This window comes from Ursus arctos, unplaced genomic scaffold (genome assembly GCF_023065955.2).
Source record: "Ursus arctos isolate Adak ecotype North America unplaced genomic scaffold, UrsArc2.0 scaffold_18, whole genome shotgun sequence".
In the NCBI taxonomy this organism is placed as follows: domain Eukaryota; kingdom Metazoa; phylum Chordata; class Mammalia; order Carnivora; family Ursidae; genus Ursus; species Ursus arctos.
The window spans coordinates 37,710,743-37,738,513 of NW_026622852.1; the positions used below are offsets into that span (position 1 = coordinate 37,710,743).

General features: G+C 43.8%; 1 protein-coding gene across 2 annotated transcripts; it reads right to left on the reverse strand.

Annotated features, from left to right (window-relative positions):
* On the reverse strand, positions 1-27,771 carry FRRS1L (ferric chelate reductase 1 like). Of its 2 annotated transcripts, none has more exons than XM_026506569.4 (5): positions 27,499-27,771; positions 15,676-15,760; positions 13,260-13,398; positions 9,950-10,196; positions 1-6,500 (listed from the first exon to the last, which is right to left on the reverse strand). In XM_026506569.4, the coding sequence occupies exons 1-5, from the start codon at positions 27,734-27,736 to the stop codon at positions 6,328-6,330; spliced, it is 882 nt and encodes a 293-aa protein (XP_026362354.2). In that variant the 5' UTR covers positions 27,737-27,771; the 3' UTR covers positions 1-6,327. The 2 variants fall into 2 exon arrangements, with proteins under 2 accessions (XP_026362354.2, XP_057169632.1); XM_057313649.1 differs by having other exon boundaries at positions 1-542; positions 27,499-27,766.

Consider the following 27,771-nt stretch of genomic DNA (forward strand, 5'->3'; position numbering starts at 1 on the left):
ATTTTAAGCCACTAAATTTATGGTAATTCGTTACAGCAGCAGTGCGAAACTCATATAAACCTTGTCAAATGGCAGTGGTCCTGGACATATCCTGCTGGTTTTTCTTCTGGGGTTGCTCTCTTTCTTGGAGATGCTTCTTCATGCCTTTTGTCTGCTTTACTCCTACCCCTTCCTTAAGATTCAGCTTCAGGATCCCTGCCTGCTCTCCTGGTGGCCACAGACAGGGTGAGGGTCCGTCCTCCAGGCGTGCACCACACCTGAGCATTTCCTTATCACTGCAGTCATCAAAAGGTCTTATCACGGGGTTTATGTGTCTGCCTCCCCAGCAGGCTGTGAGTCTCTTCGGGGCAGAAATCGAAAGCTGTTCTTCCTTTAGCCCTCTTTGTGTAGTGCCTAGCACAGGCGTTGGCACGTAAGAATCCTCAGTAAATGTTGAATGAATGAATGAGCAGTCCCTTGCGTCTGGGACTGAGCCCTAAGAAAATTCCAACTCAACCATCAGCCAGGTTCAAGTCTGACAGCTGAGCTATCCACTGAGAATCCTGCAAAATAAATCCCAGAGGGAACACTTAGAATACCAAGAAATAACAAAATATTCGTTTTCTTGTGGGCGGGGGGGGGGGGGTGAGCATTAGAGCCTATAATATAGAATGTGGTAATGCCTGATTCCTTCCTAACCTGACATTCCTTGAGCTTCTCAATCTAGCCCCAGTAGTACTGACAGCTCACCTGCTCCATTCTGCAAGTCCATACTTCCCTCATGATTCATGAGGCTCTGTTACTAAACTCTATTCTTAACATATAATATGATTTAGCTCCCAGTAAGGCTCATAACCGAAATTATGCTACTAGCTAATTAATACTGTATACTTTAAATGGGATTATAGGCCTCCATTTACTATTTGATAAAGGTATTAAGCTGAAGCTATAAATACAATTTCATTTTGCAAACTGTTTCTCTACAAGGACTTTTATCTGACTACTGCAACGTGACTTTCCTCTTTGTCAGACAAGACGGGCTGTCATCTTCGCCAACATCTATAAATTGAGGGAGACTTTACTAATGAAAGCATGCAAAACAAACCACAGAAAACTAAAAATGGACCAGAGCAAAGCAATAAGGAATTATAAACTAACTTTAATTGTATCAACAGGAAGAATTTCAAACCATGTTGAGAATTTATATTTTAAAGTTTAAATCTAGTTAATATATACTAACTGTAACATAATTCTCTAAAGATAAAAGGATTTGTGATGGCAAATGGACAGAACAATCATTTAGGTAGCATCTAGGAATATCGCTACAATTACTTTACATAAATAGAAATCCATGTCTTTATTAGTAAGGTATCACATCTTAGAGTAAAAATTCACATAGGACAGGCTTATAAATATACATAAATCTCAAAATCAATTGCAATTGAACATTAGGTACACAATTATTATAAAACAAATATAACCCATCAGTGTCTATGTAAAGGCATAGTTTTTACAAAATAGTATTTTGTAGACAATCTCAAAAAGTATATTAATACTCCTGGAGCCAGATTGTTCCAGCATATCAGCGTGTCTATGGGAATAAGGCATGTGGAGAAGCTGCATTCGCTCATCCAGGTGGACGGGACGTTGTACGTGATGAAGTGGTAACTACTTTAGTGACCTGGGTGAATGCCACGACCACTGCAAAGAGTCACCCTAGAGAGTCACTCACCCTCCAGAAGGATGGAACTGAACAGCTATTTGCCTATTAACGAGCGTCAGTACACTTTAAGTGAAAAATCTCAAAGAGCTTGATGATGCACTTCAATGTTCAGTCTCCAGACATATTTAAAATCACACTAGCATAGCCACTATTTTTGTGAAAAGGAACTTATAATCAGGTTGTTTATTAAATACAAAAACAAGGATGTCCAACTTGAAACTAAATAACTGAATATCTGAATAAGGAATCTAAATACAAAATATGTATACGTCCTATCAACATGCCATTTACTTAGTTAACATTAGCCTTAGTTTCTTAACTAAAAGTATAGACAAGTCAAACTGAACAGTGATACTTTATACATTCTTAACAATTCATATAATGTTGAGTAGAGGAGGCAAGGCTTAATAAAGGAATACTTTCTACAAACTAAATTCCTATAAACTCAAAGGAAGTTTTGCCTGTAATATGCACAAGGTTTTTGAGTAGTCAGGAGATCAGGAACAGGAACAATCCTGACAAAGACCTTCACAGGGGCTTGCCGTGTATCTATAGGCATTTATGTACAAACACACACAGAGCTCGTCATGTATGTACAAATATATATACACACACACTGAGGATAATCAAACTGTCCGCTAAACATAACCAGTTCTGTTTAGAGAACAAGGATACACACTACAATTATATACAACAAAGTATACATATCTCAGCATCTGGCCTAGTGAAGGCGCTTTCAAACATTTTCCCACTAGGATACACGAGGGAGATGCCTTAGTCGCCTGTGTAAAACTCTCCCCTGGGCGTAACAGATTTAGGTAATGCTTAAAAAGAAATCTACAGGGAAATAAATTACTCTGAAACATTGTAATCCCCACCACGAATTGCAATTCAACAGTAAAAGTCATTCATGATCGCCACAGCTTAGAGATATTAAAACCGCTGCTTACCCGGTTCCGAATTTACTGCAACAGAGCTGAGCAGCTGAAACAGAGACCGCAAAGCCTAAAATTCTCTACCATCTGGCCCTTTACAGAAAGTTTGCGGACCCCAGGCTAGGCCTGAGAATGACACACAGCCTCAGTGGTAACATCTTGGAAGCACAAAATCCAGAATATAGACAGTAAACTTTATTACAGAAGATGTAACAAAAACTGTCTGGGATGAAAAATCCATCCCTGAGTTGTCCGAACTTCCCAGTGTCCTTAATGACAAAAGCCACCTTAAATTAATATCATTAAATATGGCTCCTGCATTTTGTCTGAAATCATGGTTATAAATTCAGCTCTGAGACTACAGTGGAACAATAAAAGGGCACGGAGTTCCAAATGAGAAGACCTGGGGTTTTAGGCAAATCACTTCTAAAAATTAACTAAGACAAAGACATTCTTTCAGTATTGTCCAATCTGTGCATTAAAAAAAAAACAACTATTAAAAGCACTAAAATGGCTGATAAAGATTCTAAATGTTTTTGAGAAGAAATTTATAGAAAGAAAAATGTACCTCTTTCCCCAAACAGAACTATAAAAGTCCTCTTATTTATTGTGAATCAGTAAAGGGGGGGGGGTAAAGTACCTACCTAATTTGAGTGTGCACAGTGGGTTCCATTTAATAAATACCTTAATGAGTGTGCATAAAGACATGAATGTGTAGGGAGTCCTTTCACCTCCCTAGGTCTCAGCTGCCCCTTTGTAAGGTAAGCGCACTAGATTAAATGCCAGCACTGGTCATTTATGCCAAACGTCTAGCCTCGGTTTCTTCATCTGTAAAATTGGATTAATAATAGAAGCTACTTCCTGTGGGGATTGTGAGGATTAAATGGGTTAATCCACATGAGGTGCTTAGACCAGCACTAAATACATTTAGCTGGTATGGTTCTACTTGGGCATTTTACAAAAACAAAACAAAACAAATACTGGTTAGGCATCTCCCCTGTGACAAGTACTATGCTAGAAAACGGGAATACAGAGATAAAACGAAATTTATTCTCATATAAGGTACGAATAAATGAAGTTGAAGTCTACAGAATTTTAATTTCAGTGTGCCTATAAATGAACGATCCTCTGGAATGAGTCAAATGCTGTTCTGCATTCCTGGTCTGTTAATTCTTATTTGCGAACAATAATTATTGTCAAAACATCAGTTAAGGTTCACTGCAGGGCAAAACAGCACCAACTTTCTATCAGTGTTTCAAAAGTTCAGTGTTTGCTAAAGAGATGGTTTATGGTTTGCTCACAGGTGGAAGAATATACAAATGTTGGCCAGTCTGGCATTGTATATGAACCAAACAAACTTGCCACGGAAGTAGCGTTTCATATTCTTTTTCTGTCCAACAAGCGTTTGCTGAGCACCTACGGTGTAGCGGTGTCTGTTACAACCATGAGTAGCAAGAAATGGTTCCCGCATTGGGGAGCTAGCAAGGGAGGGCGAGCAAGCGATTGCAGTAAAGTGTGATGAGTAACAGGATGGGGAAGCCCAGTGTGCTGCTCGGGGCATGTGGAGCGGACCTAAACCTATCTAGTCCAGGGGACTGGAGGAAGAGATACTGAAGCTGTGAGCTGAAAGATAAGCAGGAGTTCAGCAAGCACAGGAAGTGGGAGACGCCTGGGCACGGGCAACACCATGAGAGGGGAGTTGAGAGCAGCTGTCTTGCGTGGGCATAGCCAGTGAGGAGTGGTGGCAAAAGATGCTTTTGGAGGTAATCCAAATGGATTGCATTTTACCCTAATGGCAATAGGAAGTCAGAGAAGTTCTAAGCACGAATATGCAAGACTGGTCGTCAAAGTGGAAATGATTCGTGAAATAATTAGCTTGACCTGAAATGCAAGGAGAGGGAAAATGCGTTCATGTATTCCTTCCCTGCCTGCTACAGAGGCTAGCCTGTCTCTCTTTAGTCTTAACCTATTTATAGCTGAAATACTATATACATAAGAGAGTGAAGTATAAAAATATTTGCCTTCTTATTTACAAAGGGGGTGCCTGCATATCCTGTGTCCTCACCATGGAGCAACCACGATAGCATGAAGGTGTGCACAGGCTTCTCAGCTGAGACCGGAGGGCTCGGTTCCAAGGCAAGGGCAGCGAGGTGGAGCCACAGACTTGAACCAGATGACCTGAGTTTGAATCCTACCCAGTTCTTTCGCTCACCTAATGTCATTTAACCTCTCTCCATCTGCAATGAGGATTATTTCTCCTACGTCACTTGGTAGACTATATGTCACGCAATCTGTGTTTTCCTTATTTTTGTACAGTTACAGAATTTGAAAGCTCTCCCCCCAAAGTGGACTTTCACCCTGATGGTGAATTCCAAGGATGGCGTTCGAAATCAGTCTCCAGTCTTGTATAATCACAAAATCCACAAATCCAGCTCTAAAATAATGAAGGGGGCAAGTCAGAGGACTGCAAAACTCTACAGTGGAGATCCATCAGCAGCTCAACGACACCCACAGACTCTTTTCCTCTGAGTGGGCTGTTGGCACAGAACTTTGGAACAAAGGAACATGCGGGTTCCTTTGAAAAAAAGGGAATGCGTTAAGTCAAGGCATTATGACAAGTTCTGCTGACTGCTGGTCCAGTTTACAAGTCTGAACATGTTGAACAGAAACTAGGTGAACTCACTCTAGGGGTCATCTCCCATTTTCTGATTTAAAAAAGAAATGTCATCTTTAAAAAGTTTCTGCTCCAAAGCTCCACAATCTCCAAAAATGTTATTTTCAAAATACCTTAAATCTTTATTAAGATGATTTGTCTATTATAATACATATTTAATCATACTCAGTGGATGTCGACTCTGATGACAGAATTAGCTATAACCACAGATGAATCGTTTAATTTAAAAATAAAAGATAGAAGAGTTCAAATTCTAACCACTAGGAATGCCCTTATTTTTTTTTATCATTAATATAGTTTTACATCTTCAGGAACACTCATATTTCCGTTTCTAACCTTTCCAAACAGCAATAAAAAATATTTTCTCATAATTATTCACTGATGGAGAAGAAATTTCAAGAAAATTTCATTTTCTTATCGTTGTAATCTTTCCCATTCTCCCCATCAGCTGTGTAAATATCCAAACACATTTATGGAAATTTGAAATCTCTTCTGCCTAAAAGGTTGATTGTGAACCAGGGCCATCCAGTAAAGTTCTTTTGAGTAATACTCCAAGTAACTCTGCCAAGCTGTACTTGGAAGAAGAAAGGTTGTTTAGATTCCGTATGCCTGGCTCTTTCTCTACCTTGTTATGTGTTATCTGACCAAGTGTAGCCAAGGCCATGTGGCATGTGGGTCACCCAAAAAGGGAGCGTCCCTCGGCCCCAAATCCCATTCAGTAAGATGGCACTAATAATTTTCACAAGCCAACTCAGAGATGTTATGAAGCTGAAATAAGAAAACACAGTTGAAAGTGCTTAGAAAAATTTGTAAGTACTTTCCAAAAGTATGGGATCAATATTAAACAATCCTCTTTGATTAGAAAAACAGCTTGCTCTTTCTTCCAAAAAACTGAAATTATAGGAATCTTTTTTTTTTTAAATAAGAAAAGCTAAAATTATACCGCACATTCTTTAAAAATATATTTATACTAAGGACTTCCTAATCTGTTTAATATGTGGGCTTTGCAGCTGTGGTTAAGGGGTTCCCATCAATAAGTAGAAGGTCAGGGCAACAATGAGAAGCAAACAAAACGGAGAAGAGAAGGTTTGATAGGCAGCTGATGGCATAAAAATGTCTTCATACTTGTAAATACTGACAACACGCTCTGAAGTCGGTGGCGAGTCTATGTCATGTCGGGTGATAGAGCCTTTAAGAAAGAAAGAAAAAGGAAGGGGACAGTAAAAAAAAAAAAAAGATTTAAAATGATATATGTAAACAACAGAAAGACCAGACAAGTCTTTAGCATTGAAAACATAAGCAGGGATAATAAAGATCTGAAATCAGGTATTAGAGCTATCATCAGAATTCTCTGTAATTGTACACACATAGAAATAGAAAGAACATAGAAATTACCTAAATTTACCCCCAAAAGACTAGTTCTCATGAATCCACACACCCACCACCAGCACAATATTACTAATCTCTCCATTTCACCCCACTTTGATGCTTCTTAGTGTTTATCATATGAAGGCTAACTTTCAAGGTCTCTGAGGAGTTTTATCTCACTAATACCATAAGGAAAACTGTATACTGATTTCAAACAGCAAGAGCTACTACTTTTTTCTCCTCAAATATATCTTTTATATATGGATCATCAACCACTCCTGACCTCACTATACTTGCTTCTAGACGAAGTCTCCGTCACCGTCTGTGATACATGAAGTGGTGGCCGGCCCAGGTCAGACCGGAGAGTGTGTGGGTGTGCTGTGCGTGGGTCTGTATGGCTGACAGGCAGAGTAAGGTAGTAGAAGGATTAAGATACCAAACAAGTGTTTGAACTAGAGACGTTTTCTTTTTCTAACCTGGTTAAACGTGTAAAGAGGGAAAGGCTGTGCACATGGGATGCTTAAGCAGAAGTTGATTCAAAGTGCCTGATCTCCTGAATAAGCCACGTGGAACTTGGGTTAGGTTGACTACAGGCGTGTGAGTTCAGTGCAAAGGTCTCCTTGGAAACAGGGCTCAGAGTGAGTGTTTTTTAAAGTCGTAGCTGCTAGGGAAGCCCTGCCAAATTGGACGCATTAATTCTTTCCACAGATCATTTTCTTTCCACAGATGCATTCCCCTCTCCCATCTAACCTAACCTCCCTCATTGGTCATGCACATGGGCTCCTAGGCTTAACCATGCACTTCCACTTCCCTTGAGGGAAACCTAATCCTGTATCCCCTTTAAGCCTTAGCTTAAAGTGCAGCCCCTTTGAGAGACTTTAAGAGAATGGATAGGATTTGATCAATAGAGAGGGATTTAATCATAACGGGTGCACAAGCCTGTATACGGGGTAGGAATATGCCTGTTCTGTTTGAGGACAGTGAGAACACCCAGAGTCCTGGAGGGCTAACCAGGCAAAGTGGGATCAGACTTGCGGAGGGCCTGGAATGTTAGGCTATTATTCCATGTATGTCAGACGAAGACTTTCCCAAGTACAGCACTTTCCAGGTTGTAAAGGAACTTGAAGTACTTGTTTTCATTGAATGCTTAACAATGATCCACTGAAGTTGGTATTCTCATCCCCCCATTTTAGATACAAAGAAATTGGAGTTCAGAATTTAGAAGAAGGCTGGGTATAGCTACCAACAGGGAAAAACCCACACCTAAAATTTTGGAGTTTTAGGCTCCAAATCCCATGATTTTAAGTGGGTTCATTTCTCCAGGCTGAGATAAAATTTATTTCTGTGAGTACTGAAAGTACTCAAAGATATAACTGCAGACCCATTGGTGGGTTCCCAGGAAATAAGCAAATGGAAAAGGTGTCACAAATCCAGAGCCATTCAAATGTTCTCCCCATTAGGAACAGACCAAAAAGGAGCGCCTGGATGGCTCAGTCGTTAAGTGTCTGCCTTCGGCTCAGGTCATGATCCCAGGGTCCTGGGATCGAGCCCTGCGTCAAACTCCCTGCTAGGCGGGAAGCCTGTTCCTCCCTCTCCCACTCCCCCTGCTTGTGTTCCCTTTCTCGCTGTGTCTGTCTCTGCCAAATAAATAAAATCTTAAAAAAAAAAAAAAAGAAAGAAAGAAAGAAAGAAAAAGAAAAAAAGAAACAGGTTAAAAAAAAAAGGGGGTCGCCTGCGTGGCTCAGTCAGTTAAGCACCTGCCTTTGGCTCAGGTCATGATCCCAGGGTCCTGGGATCGAGCCCCACATCGGACTCTGTGCTCAGCAGGGAGTCTGCTTCTCCCTCTCGCTCTGACCCTCCCCCGCTGCTCATGCTTTTGCTCACTCGTGCACTCTCACTCTCTCTCAAAATAGAAAAAAAGAAAGAAAGAAAGAAAGAAAGAAAGAAAGAAAGAAAGAAAGAAAGAAAGAAAGAGGCAAGGAAGGTATAAAATCTCCAGACCAATCAATGGAAACACTTTGAAGAAGAAAAAGATAAAAAGAAAAACAAACAGATCAGATTAGGCAACTGAGAGTTGATAAGCACAGAGTAGACAAAGAGAAATTGCTAAGAGCCAGAATGAGCTGTTCTCCTACAAGGACCATAAACAACTCACTTCCATTCTTAGGCTGTTAGGCTTGATCAGCCAGGAGGAATGCTGAAAGACACCATGTAACTTGATTTTGGCAGCCTCCAAAAGGTCTCATGATGTCCTTGGGTCTTTGTGGGGGATCTGCTGAAGAGCCTTGCCACCCAGAGTGAGGTCGTCAATGAACCGGCATCCACTGGGAAGCTGGTTACAAACTCAGAATCTGAGGTCCCACCCCAGACCTACTGACACTGCATTTTTATGATATAGCCAGGCAATTCCTGTACACATTAAAATTTGAGGAGCAATGGGCTAAATCATAGGGTAATTTGGTGACTTGTGACTACCAGAATAGTCATAAAGTGAACACGAATGGGACGCTTCAGTCTCTACAGAAGTCTCCAGATGTCCCTTCCTGTTCAATATTTTTTATATTTATTTCTCTCTCTCTCCTTTTTTAAAGATTTTATTTATGTATATGACACAGAGAGAGAGAGCACAAGCAGGGGAAGCGGCAGGCAGAGGGAGGGAGAAGCAGACTTCCTGCTGAGCAAGGAGCCCGATGCAGGGCTTGATGCCAGGACCCTGGGACCATGACCTGAGCCGAAGGCAGACGCTTAACCAAATGAGCCACCCAGGCGCCCCATATTTATTTATTTTCAATAGTTTCTATATTTAGAGCATAAGAGCTAAGAGTACTCACTGACTTTGGAGTCAGTAGGACCTAGGGCTGAATTTTAGTTCTTCCATTAATTAGTTGTATAGCCTTGAGCAAGTTCCGTAATCTCTCTAAAATGAGGATGATGATATCTATACCTCTCAAGGAGGTGGTGAGGAGTAAATGGGAATGTTGTGAGAATTTAATACAGCACATACCCCACAAGAGCGGACAGATGATCCGTTCCAGTAAGCACAGAGCTCACCATATACTACCTTGTACTGTGTCACCTGTGTACACGTATTCCTTGTCCATTTGTATGTCCATGTGCACAGAGGGTCCATTACAACTTCCTAAAGGCAGGATCCTATCTCCTTTTTCTTTTACGCTATTCAAACGGCTTATCGCTCTCTTGCCCAATAAAGAATGGACACAAGCAAAGCAGTGTCTGGAGTTTAATCCAGATGCCAAAATGTAAGCTTACCCTGAATGGCTGGACCCCAAGCAAACAGATAATACCAACTCAGATGCAGATCGACAATTGTCTCATCTCTGGGAACGTTCACGGGGCGTTTAAATCTGCAGGTGACCCGATTGTTCTCAAAGACTCCTTCTTCATCTCTGGCAGGATTTCTCTGGATCTCCTTTGCCCACTGGCCTACGTTATAGAAGTGCTGTATGCGGACCCTCCCGTTGTCATCGTGGACACAGGCCATGACGTCATCACCACCCTACCATGAAAAACGATGAAGGGAAGAGTCAAAGGTGTGTCTTTTACAAACATCTCTGCTAAAAAGAAGTTCAGCTCAGATATCCACTTCATCTCTGTAATTTGAAATCCCACCCCCCAAATTATTTTTATTAAAAAAGCTTTAACCAAGTGACCGAAGTCAGCATGGCAAGAGTGGATAAGTGCCTCCGGACGTGACGTTCAAAGAACACATCACCAGCTATTTAGTATTCCTGCTGAAAATACAAACCGAACCTAATCCTGAAGAAACAATCAAACAAACCCAAACTGAGAGTCATTCTACAGAAAATGATTATTATAAGTATTATGAAAAGTACTTGTAATCTTCAAAAGGGCCAATGTCATGAAAGACAAAAAAAAAAAAAAAAAACCAAAAAGGGGAAGAAACGATTTCAAAATGAAGAAGACTAAAGATTCATGACAACTTAGAGTATTCCTAGACAGAATCCTAAGTCATAAAAATAGAATTTCTATAAGGGTAGTATTGGGCCAACGGGCAACCCTGGAAAATGGACACTATGTTTGATCAGACTAACATACTAATATTAAACTTCCTGACTTTAATAAGTAGATTGAATCTCCAAAGTTTCCAGAAAATAATAAAAATAATAGAAAGTAGCAGCAGCAACAGCAGGGGAGAGAGAGAAAGCATGTATGGCAAAATGTCATAATTTGTAAAAAAAAAAAAAAAAAAAAGAAGAAGAAAAAAAAGAAAAAGAAAAAAAAGAAAGTTCTGGAAGTAGACAGTGGTGATGGTTGCACCTGTGAACGTAATTAATGCCACAGAGGTGCACATTTTTAAATGGTTAAAATGGTAGATTTTACGTTATATACATTTTACCACAATAAAAAAAAAGTTATTCGGTGAACCTGGGTGAAGCATACTTGCGCTATCCTTGCAGATAGTCTGTACATTTAAGTTTTTTTAAAAACAGGTCCAAAAAATGAGGCACCTGGCTGCTTCAGTCGAGGACTCTTGTCCTTGGGGTTGCAAATTCGAGCCCCACTCTGGATGTAGAAGTTACTTAAAAATTAAATCTTAAAAAAAAAAAAAAAGGTCAGAAAGTTGAAGGTGCTCATCGACTATAACGAATGTACCACTCTGTGGGTGATGCTGATAATGGGGAAGGCTATGCATGTGTGTGGGCAGGGGGTATATGGAAATTCTCTGTATCCTCTATTCGATTTTGCTGTGAACCTAAAATTGCTCTAAAAATAAAATCCCATTAAAAATAACATACCATTTCAAAAAAAAAAAGTTTAAGGCTATTAAAAAGGGGTTCCATTTAGCTTTTCCTTTACATCAGGTTTTGAAAAAATTTTCATCTGTGCTTCTCCTCAGAATAATAGGAGAAGAAAAGAGAGACTTATCTGTTAAAGGCCTTCAGACAGCAAAATGTCAAAGATAGGGGAGCCCGGGTGGTGCAGTCAGTTAAGCAACCACCTCTTGGTTTTGGCTCAGGTCATGATCGCAGGGTCCTGGGATAGAGCCCTGCAATGGGCTCTGTGCTCAGCAGGGAGTCTGCTTAAGAATTCTCTCTCCCTCTCCCTTGCCCCTCCCCCCACTCACGCTCTCTCTCTAAAATAAATAAATCTTTCAAAACAAATGTCAAACATAAAATTTGAATGCCCCTTACTCAACCTCCCTCCTCTGAGCGCCCTAATCTTAACAGCTGCACCATGAGCACAAATGCATTCTAGGACAGGAAATGGTCAATCACATTGCAAGCCAGCTTCTGGGATGGCACGCACCTGCTGTTTCTCTCGCTGACCCTAAAGGAGGAGATAAGAGATGCAAATTCATATCCATGCAGTCTTACCAGTTAGGCCCATTGTCTTACTGCCTGGACTGGCTTTGGTGGAAGCTCATCCTTTTGGTGACCTTTCCAAGAACAAAGCCACCAGAGTTCTGACTGCTTAGCCTGATTCCCCAGTCTCTACTTAACATCCACCTACAACCTATCTCCAAACCACCAGCGAACACTGGCAGCGCTACCTTCAAAGCATATCCCAAATCTAAACATGTCTCGCCACTGCCACTGCTGTAAGCCTGTCTGAGCTGGCAGGAGCCTCAAGACAGGCCAGGCGAAGAGAAGGCTCCTCGTGGCAGAGCAGCAGCCTCTGCAAAGGCGCAGGGGCCCAAGAAAGTCTGCCTACCTGGGAAGCACCCTGGCACAGTGAGATGGCAATGATGGTATTACAGAGGGAAGAGGGAAGAAGACAGCAGAGGCACAGAGAGAAGCAGAGGTAAGAGACGGACAGCTGCCTGGGATCCGCACGCCCTGACTGGTTCTGCTCCCGGTTCCTGGTCTTTCTGAGGTCCAGAGGTGTTCCTGCCCGTGCGTCCTGTAGGAGACTGAATTGTTGGACTCGACTCTTCATTCCCTGGTAGTAGTAGTACATACCCGCCCCTTCACAGGGCCTCTTGGGAAGGGAAGTGAACGTCCCTATCCCTCCATTCTGGGCTTGGCTGCGTGACTTACTTCGGGCAATGAAATGTTAGCAGATGTGACGTGAGCAGAGGTTTGAAATAGGCTTGGAGGGCTCTTGCCCTTCTGTCTCTGCCACGAAAAACAACATGCCTCGGTAGTTGCTGGTTCCAGAATGATTAGAGAAAACCCGAATCCAACTCATGGCCTGGAGCCAAGCTCAGCTGAACCCTCGCCAATTCAACACACATGAATAAGGAATAAATGCTTATAAGCCGTGCGGTTTGGAGGCTCTCCTGCAGCATTACTGCCGCAATAACTAATAAATGCAGGTACCACGAGATACCTCGTATTCCCATAACCAACACTCGCGTTCTGTTTAAGCTAGCTTGAATTTTTTTTAACTTGCCATCAGAGAGCTGTAACTAATATAATCGTTATACTGCTTTTATCCATGTATTTCCTTGGCTTTGAAAAAGAAAAAGAAATGTTAGAAATTCACACATTTAACAGTGGCATGGTAGCTTGGAGAAACCATGCCCATTCTCCAAAATCTAAAGTAGCTCAGCAAACTAAAAAAAAAAACAAAACTCTTATTATGATTTGCATCTTACCATTTTCTTGTCTGAAGAGAATCCGACTGCTACCCAACCATCTGTGTCAGCGCTCAGCTCAAATTCCACATCGGCCCCTATCATCCGATAGCTGAGGAAATAGTCGCAGGTCTCCGCGTTACAGCCCGGCTTGCCGTATCTATAGGATAGATTGAGACACAGCACCACCGCGTCATCTTCTTACTCACAATACGGTAAGAAGGCAACAACGAACGTATCAGGCAGAGCGAAGCGAGATTACCAAATAAATGAGATCTTTGCTACCAGGGATCTGAAAACCACAGTTTCACTTGGGGGAGACCGTGGAAAATATCTGCTCCTTTTTATCTACGTACAACCTGAGGACCGGAGATGGGACGGGGCTTGCTTGCACGGTGAGTCAGTGGCTGCAAGAGGACTTCAACCTGGCCCTCTACTCCCAGCCAGTGTTCTCAACATTATATTAGAGTTTCTCGGGTATTTGCTATTACTGAGTTATTTCTGAATCCCTTTCAGAGGAAGACATTCTCAGAGTTAATAAACTGTCTTTGTGAATGAAATGTGTGCTAATTATTTTTTACTTAGAAATTTTCATACGACTAAATTAACAAATACTTAACAAATTAAACATAAATTAAACTACAAACCCAGGAACATTGAAATTCTCAGCATTCCTGTGATGGATGGTGTAGTCTTACTGAAGGTAGATTTTGCTTACCTGCACAGGGTGTCTCTGACTACACTGTGCGGGGTCTCTGGGTTGAGCACGTTCTTACTACTCAACAAGATGCCACTTTCCTCCACTTTTATCTGTTTGAACGCCTGCAAAACCCTCGTACGTACATCAAATGAATACCCCATCTGGTATTCACGGAGCATGAACGCATCATTGATGTATAAAATCTGCCTCGGCTCTCTCAGGCTATCACACAATTACAAATCGGGCCACCAGAGTACTGAGCACTATAAACTGGTTATCCAAATAATCTGATTATGCATACATGCATCATTTTAAGGGGCATGATTGAAATGGAAACACAAATTTAGATTTTCTTCCAGGGGACTGTGGATCCTTTATGAATCAGAAAGCCCTAGTGAGAGGGACACTGTTTTACGCCATTTTCAGAAGAACAGAAAACTGTAGCAATGGGTGGGACAAGGGAAGCTCAGGTGGAAGGTATCTGAAAGAACAGGGTAGAAGGCTGCCAAGTATTGACTGAGGAGGGAGGCAAGGAACATGCCAGTAGGCTGGCAGGAACCCTGAACAGCTGGGAAGAGATGTGAGCTCAGGACAATGTAGAATCGGGTGAAAATGCTGGATGGGTGTAAGGAAAGCTAAAGGAGGAACGAATGGGCCAGAAAACCAGTCACCCAGAAGACAGCAGATACTGAAATTCCTTCCCTTCTTGAAAATGTCCCCCAGTTACCAGACTTAACATTCCTGGCCATCTTCCTCAATCATAGTATTAGTTGGATTCTTAAAAATTCCTAAGAGGGGCACCTGGTTAAGTGTCTGCTTTCAGCTCAGGTCATGATCTCAGGGTCGTAGGAACGAATCCTGGATCAGGCTCCCTGCTCAGCGGGGAGTCCGCTTCTCCCTCTGCCCCTCCCCCCTGCTTGTGCGTGCTCTCTCTCTCTCATTCTCTATCTCAAATAAATAAATAAAATCTTTTTAAAAAATTCCTTAGAAATATCCTTGTAATCCAAAGAAAACTCAAAACCCCTTTATTCGCTTTTATTCTCCTTGGACCTTGAGCACCGAGCAAAAGAAAAAAAATTCAGAACTTTCAGTGCAGTGGCCATCGCAACCCTTACTCAAGGACAATTTATTTTAGGAAATAACAGTCTCAAAGAGGAGGCACCTTTTCCAACAAAGCGGAGCTGTCTGGATGGGAGGCTCACTGTCTTTACTAGTGTTTGCTGGCTCCGGCCCACCATGTCTTCATAGAGCACGACTAGTAATCACGTGGGGACTCCCTAAACCGGAGATAACAAACTCGCTACGATCATCAGTGTTCATGGCTAGTTAGTATCATCCAGATATCCCTAAGTCATGACTCTTTATTTGGAAAGGAATTGGGTCTTAGACGTGTCTATCATGGTCTGTCCCCTCACAGCCCTGCTAATAAGACATAGCCCGTGTCATGTGATTCTTTTTCATACAGCCAACTGGTCAGAAGTAGATACCTGGGCCGACGGCAGTACGGTCATAAATGAAAAACCAGATAGGAATGTTCCAGTGCCAAGTAGCATTCGAGAGCTTATGGCCTCTAAGACTGATAGCTGGGGTGGCCATCGGAAACAGGCCACACCCCTGTTGAAACTATGAGGGGGTGCGGGCTCCAGATTAGAATGAGCTGTATGCGACTGAAATACGACCTTGAGAAGTAAATCAGTGCCTTAGCCTTCACGTTATCCGACTCGCAGATCTACCAACCTAAAGCATCCCTTAGTCTTTCCACAGTCATCCACTTTGATTTTGGCAAATGGGTCCACAGGAGGAGCAGTAGGGAAAGGGTAACCTAGACAGTGAGAATAAACAATGGTTAGAAAATCCAGCGACAGCTTTTCCAAGGAGAAATTTTTCTTTGTAATATGTTGACTACTTTCTATCACACACGTCTAGATATGGTTAGGGCCTCCGTTAAGGGCTTTCTGTAAGCTTAATCACCCTCTTCATGAGGGGCGGGTGTAGGGCACGCCTCTTTGAGCTAGTTTTACGTGTAAACTGAGAATTATGTAGCCTTTCCCTCATTTTACAGGCAGGGAACCTGAGGCAGAGAGGGGGCATAATTTCATACAACCACAGGCTCACCATCATCCCTGGGAGTGCGAACATCACAATTTTCACACAATACCCATGCTCTAAAAGGAAAAGAAGTCAACAATGAAATATTTGTATATTTGATAGAGGTTTTCCATTTATACCTATACAGGATAATAGGATTTTCCCATTTCTCTGAAACTTCCATTTGTCATTAGGCTGTAGAGGACATTTTCCTAGCTCACGAAATTCTTCAAGCACATCGTTTCTGACGGCTGAGTATCTTTCTTGTAAGATCACTTAACATCCTAATGCATTCAACCACGTGCTGCAGGGCCGGCCTGCACTATGCTTCCAGTTTGCAACAGCAAGGTTTTTCTCCCCGGCTGCTAACCCCATTCACACGGGAACCACGGGTGGGTCGTCTTGGGTTCTCTGTCCAGCGTACTGCTTGGCACTGGCCGCTGACTACATGATTGTCAAAGGAATAACTAAAATCACCCACAGATATTAGGCAATGTAAATAAATATAAACTTGAGGTTTTGTTTACTTTGTTCCATTATGATGTGTGAGAAAGATGTTGGGGTCTGGAGCAAATGGCCAAGAAAGAATTCCTCAGACGTCTTTGGTGCAAAAAGGTGATTTTATGAAAGCACGGGGACAGGACCTGTGGGCAGAAGGAGCTGCACTGGGGTCATGAGGGTGGCCCATTATACATTTTCAAGTTTGGGGGGGGGTTGGGAAAGCACAAGCCTCCCAGGTATTTTGGAAACAAGGTTTCCAGGACCTTGAGGGGGCCAGCTATTGTTAGGAAAAGGTCATTTATTACTGTTTAGGGAAAACCCAATCATGAGACCCTTCAGATGTATTATCAGTGGGGAGATAGAGGTAAAGGAAGTTTCCAAAGGAATTTTTATATGTTAAAGTAGATTCAGGATCCTGGGGGTCGGGCTAAGAGTGCCTTTTGCCCTTAGCAATGTACTAACATCGAGGCAGCTGCGTTCCTAGAGGAACGTCACTCTGCCTGTTTCAAGGACTTGTCAGTGGGCTGTAAGTAGTAAGGAAATTTTTCATCACATTAGATTACACTTTAAAAAAAAAAAAAAAAAGCCGCTAAGCCACGCTTCCCTGGCACACATCTGTATACTTTGGACAGTTCATTTCTACTACCCTAGATCGTGATCACATGCTAAAATACAGCCCTAGTAGCTTTTTACCATCTTTAAGTAATTGGGCCAGGTGCATTACTTTTTCTTTTATGCTTATTCTATGCTGAGCCCTAAATCTACTTTGGTGCTCTAGACTGAGTCCAGCCTTGGACGAGTGTTCTGTTGTTGTCTTAACATTTACTGAGCAACCGCTTAATGCTACACACTATGTTAAGCATCTTCATATATGTTCTTATTTCTCACTACTATGCTGAGGCTATTTTTTTCTCAAAATATTTAGCCAAGAATGCTATGACTACTTATGTTTTAAAAATTCTATAGGTGGGGCGCCTGGGTAGCGCAGTTGTTAAGCGTCTGCCTTCGGCTCAGGGCGTGATCCCGGCGTTCCAGGATCGAGTCCCCACATCAGGCTCCTCCGCTGGGAGCCTGCTTCTTCCTCTCCCACTCCCCTGCTGTGTCCCTCTCTCACTGGCTATCTCTCTGTCACATAAATAAATAAAACCTTAAAAAAAAAAATTCTACAGGTAACCGGGGCGCCTGGATGGCTCAGGCAGTTGAGTGTCGGACTCTTGGTTTCAACTCAGGTCATGATCTCAGGGTCCTTTGCCTTGGGCTCTGTGCTCAGCTGGGAGTCTGCTTGAGATTCTCTCTCTCCCTCTGCCCCTCCTGCTCACACAGTCTCTCTCTCAAATAAATAAACATTTTAAAAAAAATTCTATAGGAAACTGAAAAAGACAGTTTCTAATAATGTTGCTTCTCAATTTCCCCATCTTCTTCTGTTATCCTTACCACTTTGTAGCACCTAGAATAATACATTGGCACACAGCAGATTTCCATCTCAAATGCCAGTTATTATTACGATTGGATTACTATTAAGTTTTTGTAAACTGGACTCAGAACTAATAACCACTGGGTGGGATCATCTCTAGAAGACTGGGTTTCTAGGCTCTAAATACTAGCAAGCTTTGGAACAAAACTCATTTATTAATGTACCAAACTAGCTTATTAGCGTTGGCAAAAGGCTTCTTGGGACTTTTCTAGTGCTAATTTCCTATTCTCTTTTGTGCTTCTAAAACTTGGAATGAGAACTTGTTTTGCCAAATGCATATGGGCATATCTTTTTCTCTTGCTTTGTAAGATGGTGTATAATAAAGATTTTGACGGTTTTTTGTCCCTGATCCCTGGGAGAGAAGCTCTGAATCCTTGGAACTTCCCAGCAGGACTGACTTTGGTATTCATGAGCCCCTTGGGATCACACCTAAGCTTATGCTAAGAGATGAGATGACTCAGGGTGGGGGCTGGTCACCAGAAAAACCAAGCGTGTGACTCGAGGTTTGGGGCTGTCAGCTAGGCCCACCTCCAGGGAGGGGTGGGAGGCTGGGGACTACATTTAATTATGTAGCCAGTGGTTAAATCCCAAACACTGCCTATGTAATGAGACCCCAGTAGAAATTCTGGACACAAGCTCAAAGCCGCTTCCTGGTTGGTGAACAAACTAACACTGGGAAGGGTGACAAGGCTTGATTCCATGAGGACAGGGCACAGAGAGTCTGCATTTGGGAGACCCCCAGACTTCACTCTATGTATGTCTTTACCATCTGTTCCTGAATTGTATCCTTTATAGTAAGCACAGTATGCTTCCCTGAACTCTGTGAAACATTCCAGTGAACTACAGAACCTGAGGGGAGTTGTGCGTAGCCCCAGGACGTGCAGCCAGTTGATCTAAAGTGAGAGCAGTCTTGCTACGGACCATCCCTCTAGCTTGTGAGGTCTGCACTAACTCTGGGTTATTAGCACCAGAATTTAATTTCATGATACTAGTTGGGACTGGCCGAATAATAAGTGCAGCAACATTACAATTTTTCCCTGAATTTAAATGATCTATTTGGCATAAATTAAGTCTGGATCATGTGCCAGTATTTAAGCTCTTGTCTCTGAGCTACAACCCAGCCTTCTATGGCCAACTCTACGATGGGCTGAGCACTCTGCAAACCACATTTCTCCTTTGCCAGCTGGCTGGGCTCTGCCGAAAGGAAACATTGGAGGGAGGCTAGGAGGCAGGAGGAAGGAAAGACCATTCCTTCCAACTGGATTGCTGTCCAGTACACAAGTCCTCGGTGATCCTGCTTCATCCCTGCAGTGGCAAGCTGGTTCCAGCTTCCAGCTTTTTTGCTAGACTCCCCTAACCAGCCTTGTCATGCCCTCAAAGGAACCAGCAGCAGCTGGACAGAGAGCTCCGTTCTAAGAGGATGGGCTGCAGTTTTGGGGGGTCTCTTGGCTGAGCTTCTAGATTCTCACAGCCTCAAGCCCTACTCTGTGCCCTGACCCCTCCCACCACCCCAGTCCTAGGGGCAGTAGCTTCTTCCCACCTTTCCTGTCTCTGTGCTCCTTTTGGCTTTTCCAGTCCCCCAACACCTACTTAGGTAGCTCTCTGGGCTGGTCATCCCGTTTAAAAAAAAAAAAGCTTAGAACTGGTTTCTGTCTTTCTTTCTGATTGGATCTTGATGGCTAGAGACTGAGCGGATTAGTCCTTGAATACTGACACAATGGATCTGCAGACTGTACCTTATCAGCCCTTCTCTTGGTAACTAGTTAGAGAGCGGTGTCCTTTAACAGGATGTTTGACACGCTCTGTACAATTGGACTGGCACATTACCTTGATGGCAGAATTTTAATTTTTAAGTATGTAGGTCTACCAAATTAAATCGATGACCTTTCTTGGTTTATGGGACACTCATATCAGTCCATGCAAAGCCCATTTTCTGTTTTCCTCTAATCCGTTCCTAAATCCACTTTCTTCCTGGTCTGGAGTATTTCCTGTGTATCCTTCTGCAAAGGCTGCAGGTTTTAACAAAATGAGCACACTGACACATACATCTTAGAGAAGCAATATTTTACTGCGATACCCTGAAAGGGGGGTTGGGGGGTAAGCTGCTCATCTGTGCCAGCTCCTCAAAGGGCATGGAACTCTGCCTGCCCCGGGTGAGGTCCCGCCTTACCGCGAAACTCCTTTCATGTTCCCAAGAACACCATCCCGAAAGTCTTGCACGATTGCCTTACAAAACAATCACCAAAGCGCCTTCCCCAGAACTGAGCAGCCGAAGTGGAGGTTCCCGGCCCCATTTTTCACCAAGCCAGCAGCGCCACCCTGCCCCGCGGCCCGCAGCTGCACTGCCCTGGCCACCCCACGGCTACGCAGGAGGTCTGGAAGCACCTGGGCAGAGCAGACTAGCAAGGGCCCAGCCCAGCCCCCCAGCCACCGTCCCTGTGTTTATTTTTATAAATGTGTGCTCTTGAAAAGCAGACGGCTTATGTATGCTTCTGATCTGCATAAAGGACACTGCGTGGTACAGCTCTATTTATTATTTTCCTTTGGAAATCTATCCCTCTATGTAAACGTGAGACCTGTTATTACTCTTGACTGAACAGCACTCCGTGATGTGCATATAACCACCTTTTGTGAAATAACCTCCCAATTGCCTTAATGGTTAAAGTGCCTTCGATGTTTGCTTTGTCGAATAATGACGAGATGAACCGCCTTACCTATGTTTCTCGTGGACCTATGCAAGAGGTTTCTGTTTTGTTTCAGTAAACCCTGGAGAGCAATAGCTGGGTCACATCTTTAATTCCACAAAGCTCTGTGAGATTAGTATTCAGCCAAACCGCACGGGTTTACAATCCCATCCACAGCGCACAAGGTCCCCATCTCCCCTCCACTCTTGCCTGTACTTGGTATCACCCGACATTTTCAGTACTTCAATTTGTATTTCCCCCAAGTACTAATGGGGTTCAACATCTCTTCCTATCTGTATTAGCCACTTGGGTTTCCTTTCCTATGATGTGTATATACATTATCATTGTGCTTTTCTTTAAACTTGGTTTTCTGTCTTTCTCATGGGTGTGTATGTATATTCCTGATACTAACTCACTGTTGGTTTCAGATGCTGCATTTTTTTCCCCTTCCAGCCTGCCACAAATCTTACTTTTTTCTATGACAGTCTTCCTTGGACCAAAATCTTTAAATGTGATGTAGCTGGGGAAATAATTTTTCTTCTTTTGGTTTCTGCTGTTAGAGTCTCGTCCCAGAGATTAATCTCCATTCTAAGGACATGAAGATCTTTCCCTACACACGTTTATTTATTAACTTTGTAGCACTGCCTTTCACATTTAGACCTGACCCATTTGGAATTTCTTTTTTTTTTTTCCTTTTTTTTTTTTACGATGTGAGGAAAACAGTTTTATTTTTCTCCCTACATTGACTCAATTTTTCTCAATGCCATTTACTTAAATAACTCATCTTTCCCCTAGCGATTTATTAGGACCCTGCGATAATTTACTGGTCCTCAGAGGAATGTAGGTCTATTTCTGGACTTTCTGCTTTGTTCTCTGGTTTATTTGGCTGTTTCTGAGCCAGGACCACACTATATGAATTACTAGGCTTTGTACCATATCTCAGCAATTCACAGAACCTGATTCTTCCATGTAAAGGATAGATACTAATTTGTCAAGTTCTCTCCCCAGATACTGTTGGGCTCTTGTATGAAACTGCGGTAAACGAACAGATGAATGGGAGGAGAGCTGACATTTTTATAACAACAAGTCACTCCTTCCAAGATCATGGTATATTTCCCATTTATTCATATTTTCTTATATCACTTAATAGTTAAAATTTTTTCTCCACACAGAACCAGGGCATTCTTTGTAAGGCAAAATTTGAACTGCTACAGATTTTTGTTGCTATTTTAGATACTATCTTGTTTGGACATTTTCTAGCTATTGCTGTTAAAAAAGAAGAGAGCTTTTGGTTTACCTACGCTGATCTTGTCTACGGTGACCTTACTGCATTCTCGTGCTTACAGATCTGTTGACTCTTTCCGATCTTCTACATAAATACTCCTATCAAGAGAGCTAAAAAACATATATTTGCATAAGGACTTGTACACAGATGTTCATGGCAGCGTTATTCATAATAGTCAAAAATGGGAAACAACCCAAATATCTATCAATTGGTGAATATCTGTGGTCTCCTTTCTTGTCTAATTCCCAGATACTTTCTGTTCCTCTTCTGCAATCCCTTGAACCTGTTTTGCCATCCTCCACGGGGTGGTTAATGGCTTCTGGTTTGCTATTTCTTGCTTCTAATTGACTGCTTGGCTCACAGCCCTCAGGTATTAATTTAGTACTTGATTCCTTGAAGTTTTAACCAGCAGCTGTCTGTTCAGATCTGAGAACTACTGCACCAACCCCTCTCTCTTTCTGGACTGCCTAAATCGTTGTTTCTGCTTATCAGAGTCACAGAATGAAGTACAAGGGTCAATTCAGAAAATGTAAAATACGGAAAGCTCCACACACGTGTGAATGGCCATGGAGCAAAGCTTTCGCCGCGGCACTCCACCGGGAGACAACCCGCAGATCCCCATGAAGTGCCTACCCCATTGGTTCCGAACCCCTTTCCTCAAGTCTGCCCGCCCAAACACCTCATTCAGCTGGTCCCACTGTACTTCCGAGCGCAGATCAACAGGGGCCTCTACTCCAAAGCGCTGGACACCGTGCACCATCTTATGCATAAAGTTAATCAACAAATCTATGTAGTTCTCTGCTACTTTCCAGCTGTGTGGCTTTAGCTAAGATGCTTAAATTTTTCTGTGGGTCCGTTTTCTGAACTCCAAGTGGGGCTAACGGCAGCATCTAAGTCACAGGCTTGCTGCAAGAATGAAAGTTAATATGGGTGAGGGACTGAGAACAGTACCTGGCGCACAGTAAGCACTTACTGAAAGTTTAGCCCCAGTTAGTGTAATTATCAGACTACATTCAAGGAGGATGCACAGATAAACCAGAAGCAGGTTATTTACCTTTAGAGGACTTGCGGACTGGCAGGGTGATGAGTTAGGTATCCACATACAATACATGGTACTTGTAGGAAGAACACAGGCAGATGAAGGAGTCTGTGCCCTTTCCCCAAGTTCTGTCCTTCTCTCTACTGTCTTAATAGCTCTTTCCCAAGTAGGAAAAAATGTGGTCAGAACTCAATCAGAAAAGGGCGACATTTTACGAGTGGTCAGATCACTGTGCCTTAAAGATAAGCAGCAATGAACAGGTTTCCTCTTTTCCTTCCAAGGCAGGGCATGGCTCTAGGGACAAGTCACTACCACCTTCCACATAACTGGCTAGTAAGGCTTCAGGGCGTGCAGATCCTCACAGCAGGGGACAGAGAGCAGGAGGCTTTACTTGGGACTTGACACTAAGCCCAAAACACCCAATTCGGTTTTTTCAAAGAACCCTCAGAATACAATATTTGCCCATAATCATGAAGTAATCTGTTTTACATTCTGTTGCTCTGAATACATAGATTCTGTGTTAAGAACCTCAAGAGGAAGAGGGGTGAATGGTAGGATATGAGCACCAGGACCCTATCCAAACTCTTGGTCATAGAGAGCAAAAAGGGTCAACGGCGGGGTTAGATTGTATGCAGTGAGAGAATATCCTCACTTAGTGGCAGGGGATGGGGAGAAGGAAAAATCAGGGAAGGCTCCCTGAAAGAGGTGGCAGTGGAGTTAGGAATGTCAGGATGGTTGTATAGGCTAAGACAGCGGGAACCCCTAAGAAGTCTGAAATCTAGCATAGTTAAGAGGTGCCTGGGTGGCTCAGTCAGTTAAGTGTCCAACTCTTGATTTTGGCTCAGGTCATGATCTCAGGGTCGTGAGATGGAGCCTTGCAATGGGCTCCTTGCTGGGTGTGGAACCTGCTTAAGACTCTCTCTCTCTCCCTCTGCCGATTCCCCCACTCCTGAACTCTCTCCCCAAACGACAAAACAAAACAAAACAACCCTAGCATAGTTAAACCAAAATGCAAACTAAATTTTAGAAAATGAACATGTTTAGGGGGCAATTAAAGATACCAAAGTAGCCAGTTTTCAGCCTCTGGCTTCGAGGGTCTTGGGCTATCAGGACACTGGAGAAATGGTTTCTAGACAGGATGGTAATGGACAGTGGGCTCTCCGGAAGTTTCAGTGAATTCTCCATCTCCATTAGTCTAATTCCCTTTTTTTGTATTTACATACTACCAGGCCATCTTCATTGAAAACACAGTTAGTTGGCTACTTTGAACCTGAGAAGGGGGTCCCCTGGATAGAGGTAACACGGAGTCCAATCACTAGAAAAAGACAGCCGCATTCGTGCTGATAGAAAGACAGAGTAGTTTTTAGGGCACCTGGGTGGCTCAGTCAGTACGCATCTGCCTTCACCTCAGGTCATGGTCTCAGGGTCCTGGGAGCCTCTTTCTCCCTCTCCCTCTACCCCTCCCTACCCCTCGTGCTCTCGCGCTCTCTCTCTGTATCAAATAAATAAATAAAATCTTAAAAAATAAAAAGAAGAGGGGCACCTGGGTATTTGCCTTCAGCTTGGGTCATGATCCCAGGGTCCTGGGAGCCTGCTTCTCCCTCTGTCTGCCACTCCCCCTGTTTGTGCTCCCTGTCTCTCTGTCAAATGAGTAAAAATAAAATCTAAAAAAAAAAAAAAAGAAGAAGAAGAAGAAAGAGTAGTTTAAAGGTGCTATTTCTACCTCTTCACTTGCCACGTCCTTCAAAATCAATCAGGGTCCCTCCTTTCTCCACTGAATTTATCCCAGGAAAATTCACCTCTCATTTCCCGAATCCATCAACTATTTTGAGCTTTCACGCTACTGGGCCTCACCGTGGCTTGGGACACTGCATCCTGACACCCTCTTTCCCTTCACTTTCTGGGTTAGAACATCCAGCTGGGACATTTCCTGGGTCTGCTTCTCCCTCTCTGGGGGTACCCTTTAAGGCAATGTCACTGGTTATTTCTAAGGATCTTGAGAAAGTCTCTATTCAGGATCCACAGGGCTAAAACCCAGGCCCAGGGCAACCTAGTGGAGGTGCTGCCCGAGAGGCTCCGCCCACAAATGTCCCCACTGGAACTGACCAGCCGGGTGTAGGATCTGCATTTGAAGATAGTGAAAGTGCTGGAGAGAAGAGAAGAAAGGACTGTGAAAGCCCCTGGTAAGCGAAGGGGAGGAGTCAGAAATGACTGTAAAAGGAAGCTGGGCCAAAGAGAAAATTCCAGATAAAGGAGTTGAAGCTTTATCCAGTGAGCAAGTTGGAACCATCATGGATTTCTGGGGGTTAGAGCTAAGCCTCAGGCTGCATGTGCAGAATGGGTGAGTGGAGCAAGCAGACAGACCAGGGATTTGTACACACACCGCGTGCCTTGTTGTCCTGCGGGGTCACCTCCCCTAAATGCCCTCCGTCTTCTGGCTCATCAAAGTCTACTTCCTAGCTCAATTCTACAAAGCCCTCCTCATGGCTGCAGCCACCTGACGTCCATGTTCATAAAACCGTCTGGACTTTACAACTAAGTACATTCTCTCTGTATATACAAACGGACATACAGCATCTGACCTTGTTCTCCTCCGTCTGTTAGAGACATGTGCCCAATGAGAATATGAGCTCTCGGGTGCCACGTGTGAGTCACCTGGCAGCGTGCAGGGCTGACTACGAACAGAATAAATATGTATTAGATGCTTTCAGAAACAGATGGGCTTTGAAATGTTTGTTCGTTTCCAGAGTGATAACTGCTGCTTCTGCTTGTCTGTCCCCGCCCCCTCACCCGTCCCTCCTCTTCCCTGGCCACATGGCTGCCCAGCCAGAAGAGGACATTTCCCAGCTTCTCTTGCAGCTAGGTCATGTCATTATGTTCTTGCCAAAGGAATGTGAACCACAGTGACCTGTGCAACCAGCCTAAAAGGTAACGGCCTGTCCCGAATTTCTTCTTTCTCCTTTCCTCAAGCTTGAACAAGGACATGCAAGCAACCCATCTTCTACCACACCTATGAGGGCAAAGCTTTACTGGATGGTGGAACAAGATGGAATGACCTTGTGGAACAGAGCTGTCCCAACTGCCCAGACCAGTCAGACTCATGTGAGAAAAAAAATAAAGTACCTTATTTAAGCCAATATATGTAAGGGTTCCTGATTCAGCACTTGAACCTCTACCCAACTAATATATTTCCCCAAATCCATCCTTTCCATTTCAATACAATAATTCCAATTTTTTAATTGGACATATTGCTTCTCAGCTAAAAGACTACCTTTCCCAGCCTCCTTTGCATTTACATGTGGCCACATTGTGGCCAATGAAGTATAATTGTTATATGGGACTTCTGAGTAATCTCCTTATAAAGTAGTTAGTGACCTTCTTCCCACTTTCTCTTTCCCACTGTCTGGACAGTGAAGGTAGTGGCTGGAGATCAAGCAGCCATTTTGGGCCACGAAGTTACATGCTAAGAATTGTGAAGAAGCAGAAGACCAGGATCCAGGGTCTCTGATGAGCATGGAGCCCTCAATACCAGCCCAGACTACCTACGTTTAGATTTCTTTACATGATAGAGAAACTTCTATCTATTTAAGCTATTTGCTGTATGCAGCTAAACCGAATCCTTCGTAACAAATATACCCAGCATCATATCAGTTGCCAGGACATTTCAACCCCAATTTTTTTCTTGCATACTCCTCTTAGCATAAGAATAGGAAAATCACTACTTTCCAAACTGCAGAAGGGGCCAGTTTCTAGTCCTTCTACACAGACTCAGCTTGACTTTTGTGCTCACTAAAGCAACTCCACAGGGAGGTCTGTAGCTGAAAAACCCCTAGTCTCTGGGCCTAGCAGCCCCCAACAGTGGTGGCTCACAGTAGGGAACCCTAACATGTGTGATAACAGAAAAGAACTGGGATGGAAGTAGGGATGGAAATGTGCCCCAGCTCTGATGGCACGGCATTTAGCAGGAACAGAGCGCTGAAATGTTGGGGCACTAATCACTGCAAATTTAGGTCAATACAGACAGGGAGAAAATAAGACAACATCACTTTAAATGGTGATTTCTGCTTCCCACCAGCTTCCCCGATTTCACACACCCCAGGCCAGATGGCGGCCTCCTCCCCTACCACCCGTTACCCCAACCCCGGACAGGAAGAGTGGAGGCCAGACGCTAAGAACTGGGGGAGCCTAGGCACAGCCCCACCTGTCCGCAGCCTCCCAGGGCTCGGCTGACCACCTCCTTCTCCTGGCCTCAGTCTCCCTACCTGTAAAGCGGGCGGCGGGTGGAAGGCGCTGACAGCTCTTCGGGTGCCTCCTGCAGGCCGGCGGGGGTCTGAGCAGTGCGCTCCCCATCCCAGTCCCACAGTCCCAGAGCTACCTCTGTTGGCCTCCTTACCAAACCGCCCCTCCGCCTCGCTCCCGCGGCCGCCTCGGTCCCCCACCCCCACCCCGCGCCTCCCTCCCGCAGCCCCTCACCCTCTCGCAGCCTCACCCTCCTCGGACAGGTAGCGCAGGTCGTAGAACTCCCCGGCGAAGGTGCCGTACGAGGAGTCGTGGCGCGGAACGGCCTCGTCGGCGCCCGCGTCCCCCCGCCCGCGGCCCCGGGGTCCGCGTCCCCCGGGGCCCGCGCCGTCGTCTGCAGGGCTGGCGGCGCAGGTGGTAACCCCGGCCAGCAGCAGCAAGAGCAGCTGCACCCAGGCCCCGGGGCGCTGCCGGGGCGGTCGTGCCATCGCTGCGCACCGATCCCGCAGCCAGGCCGCTCGGG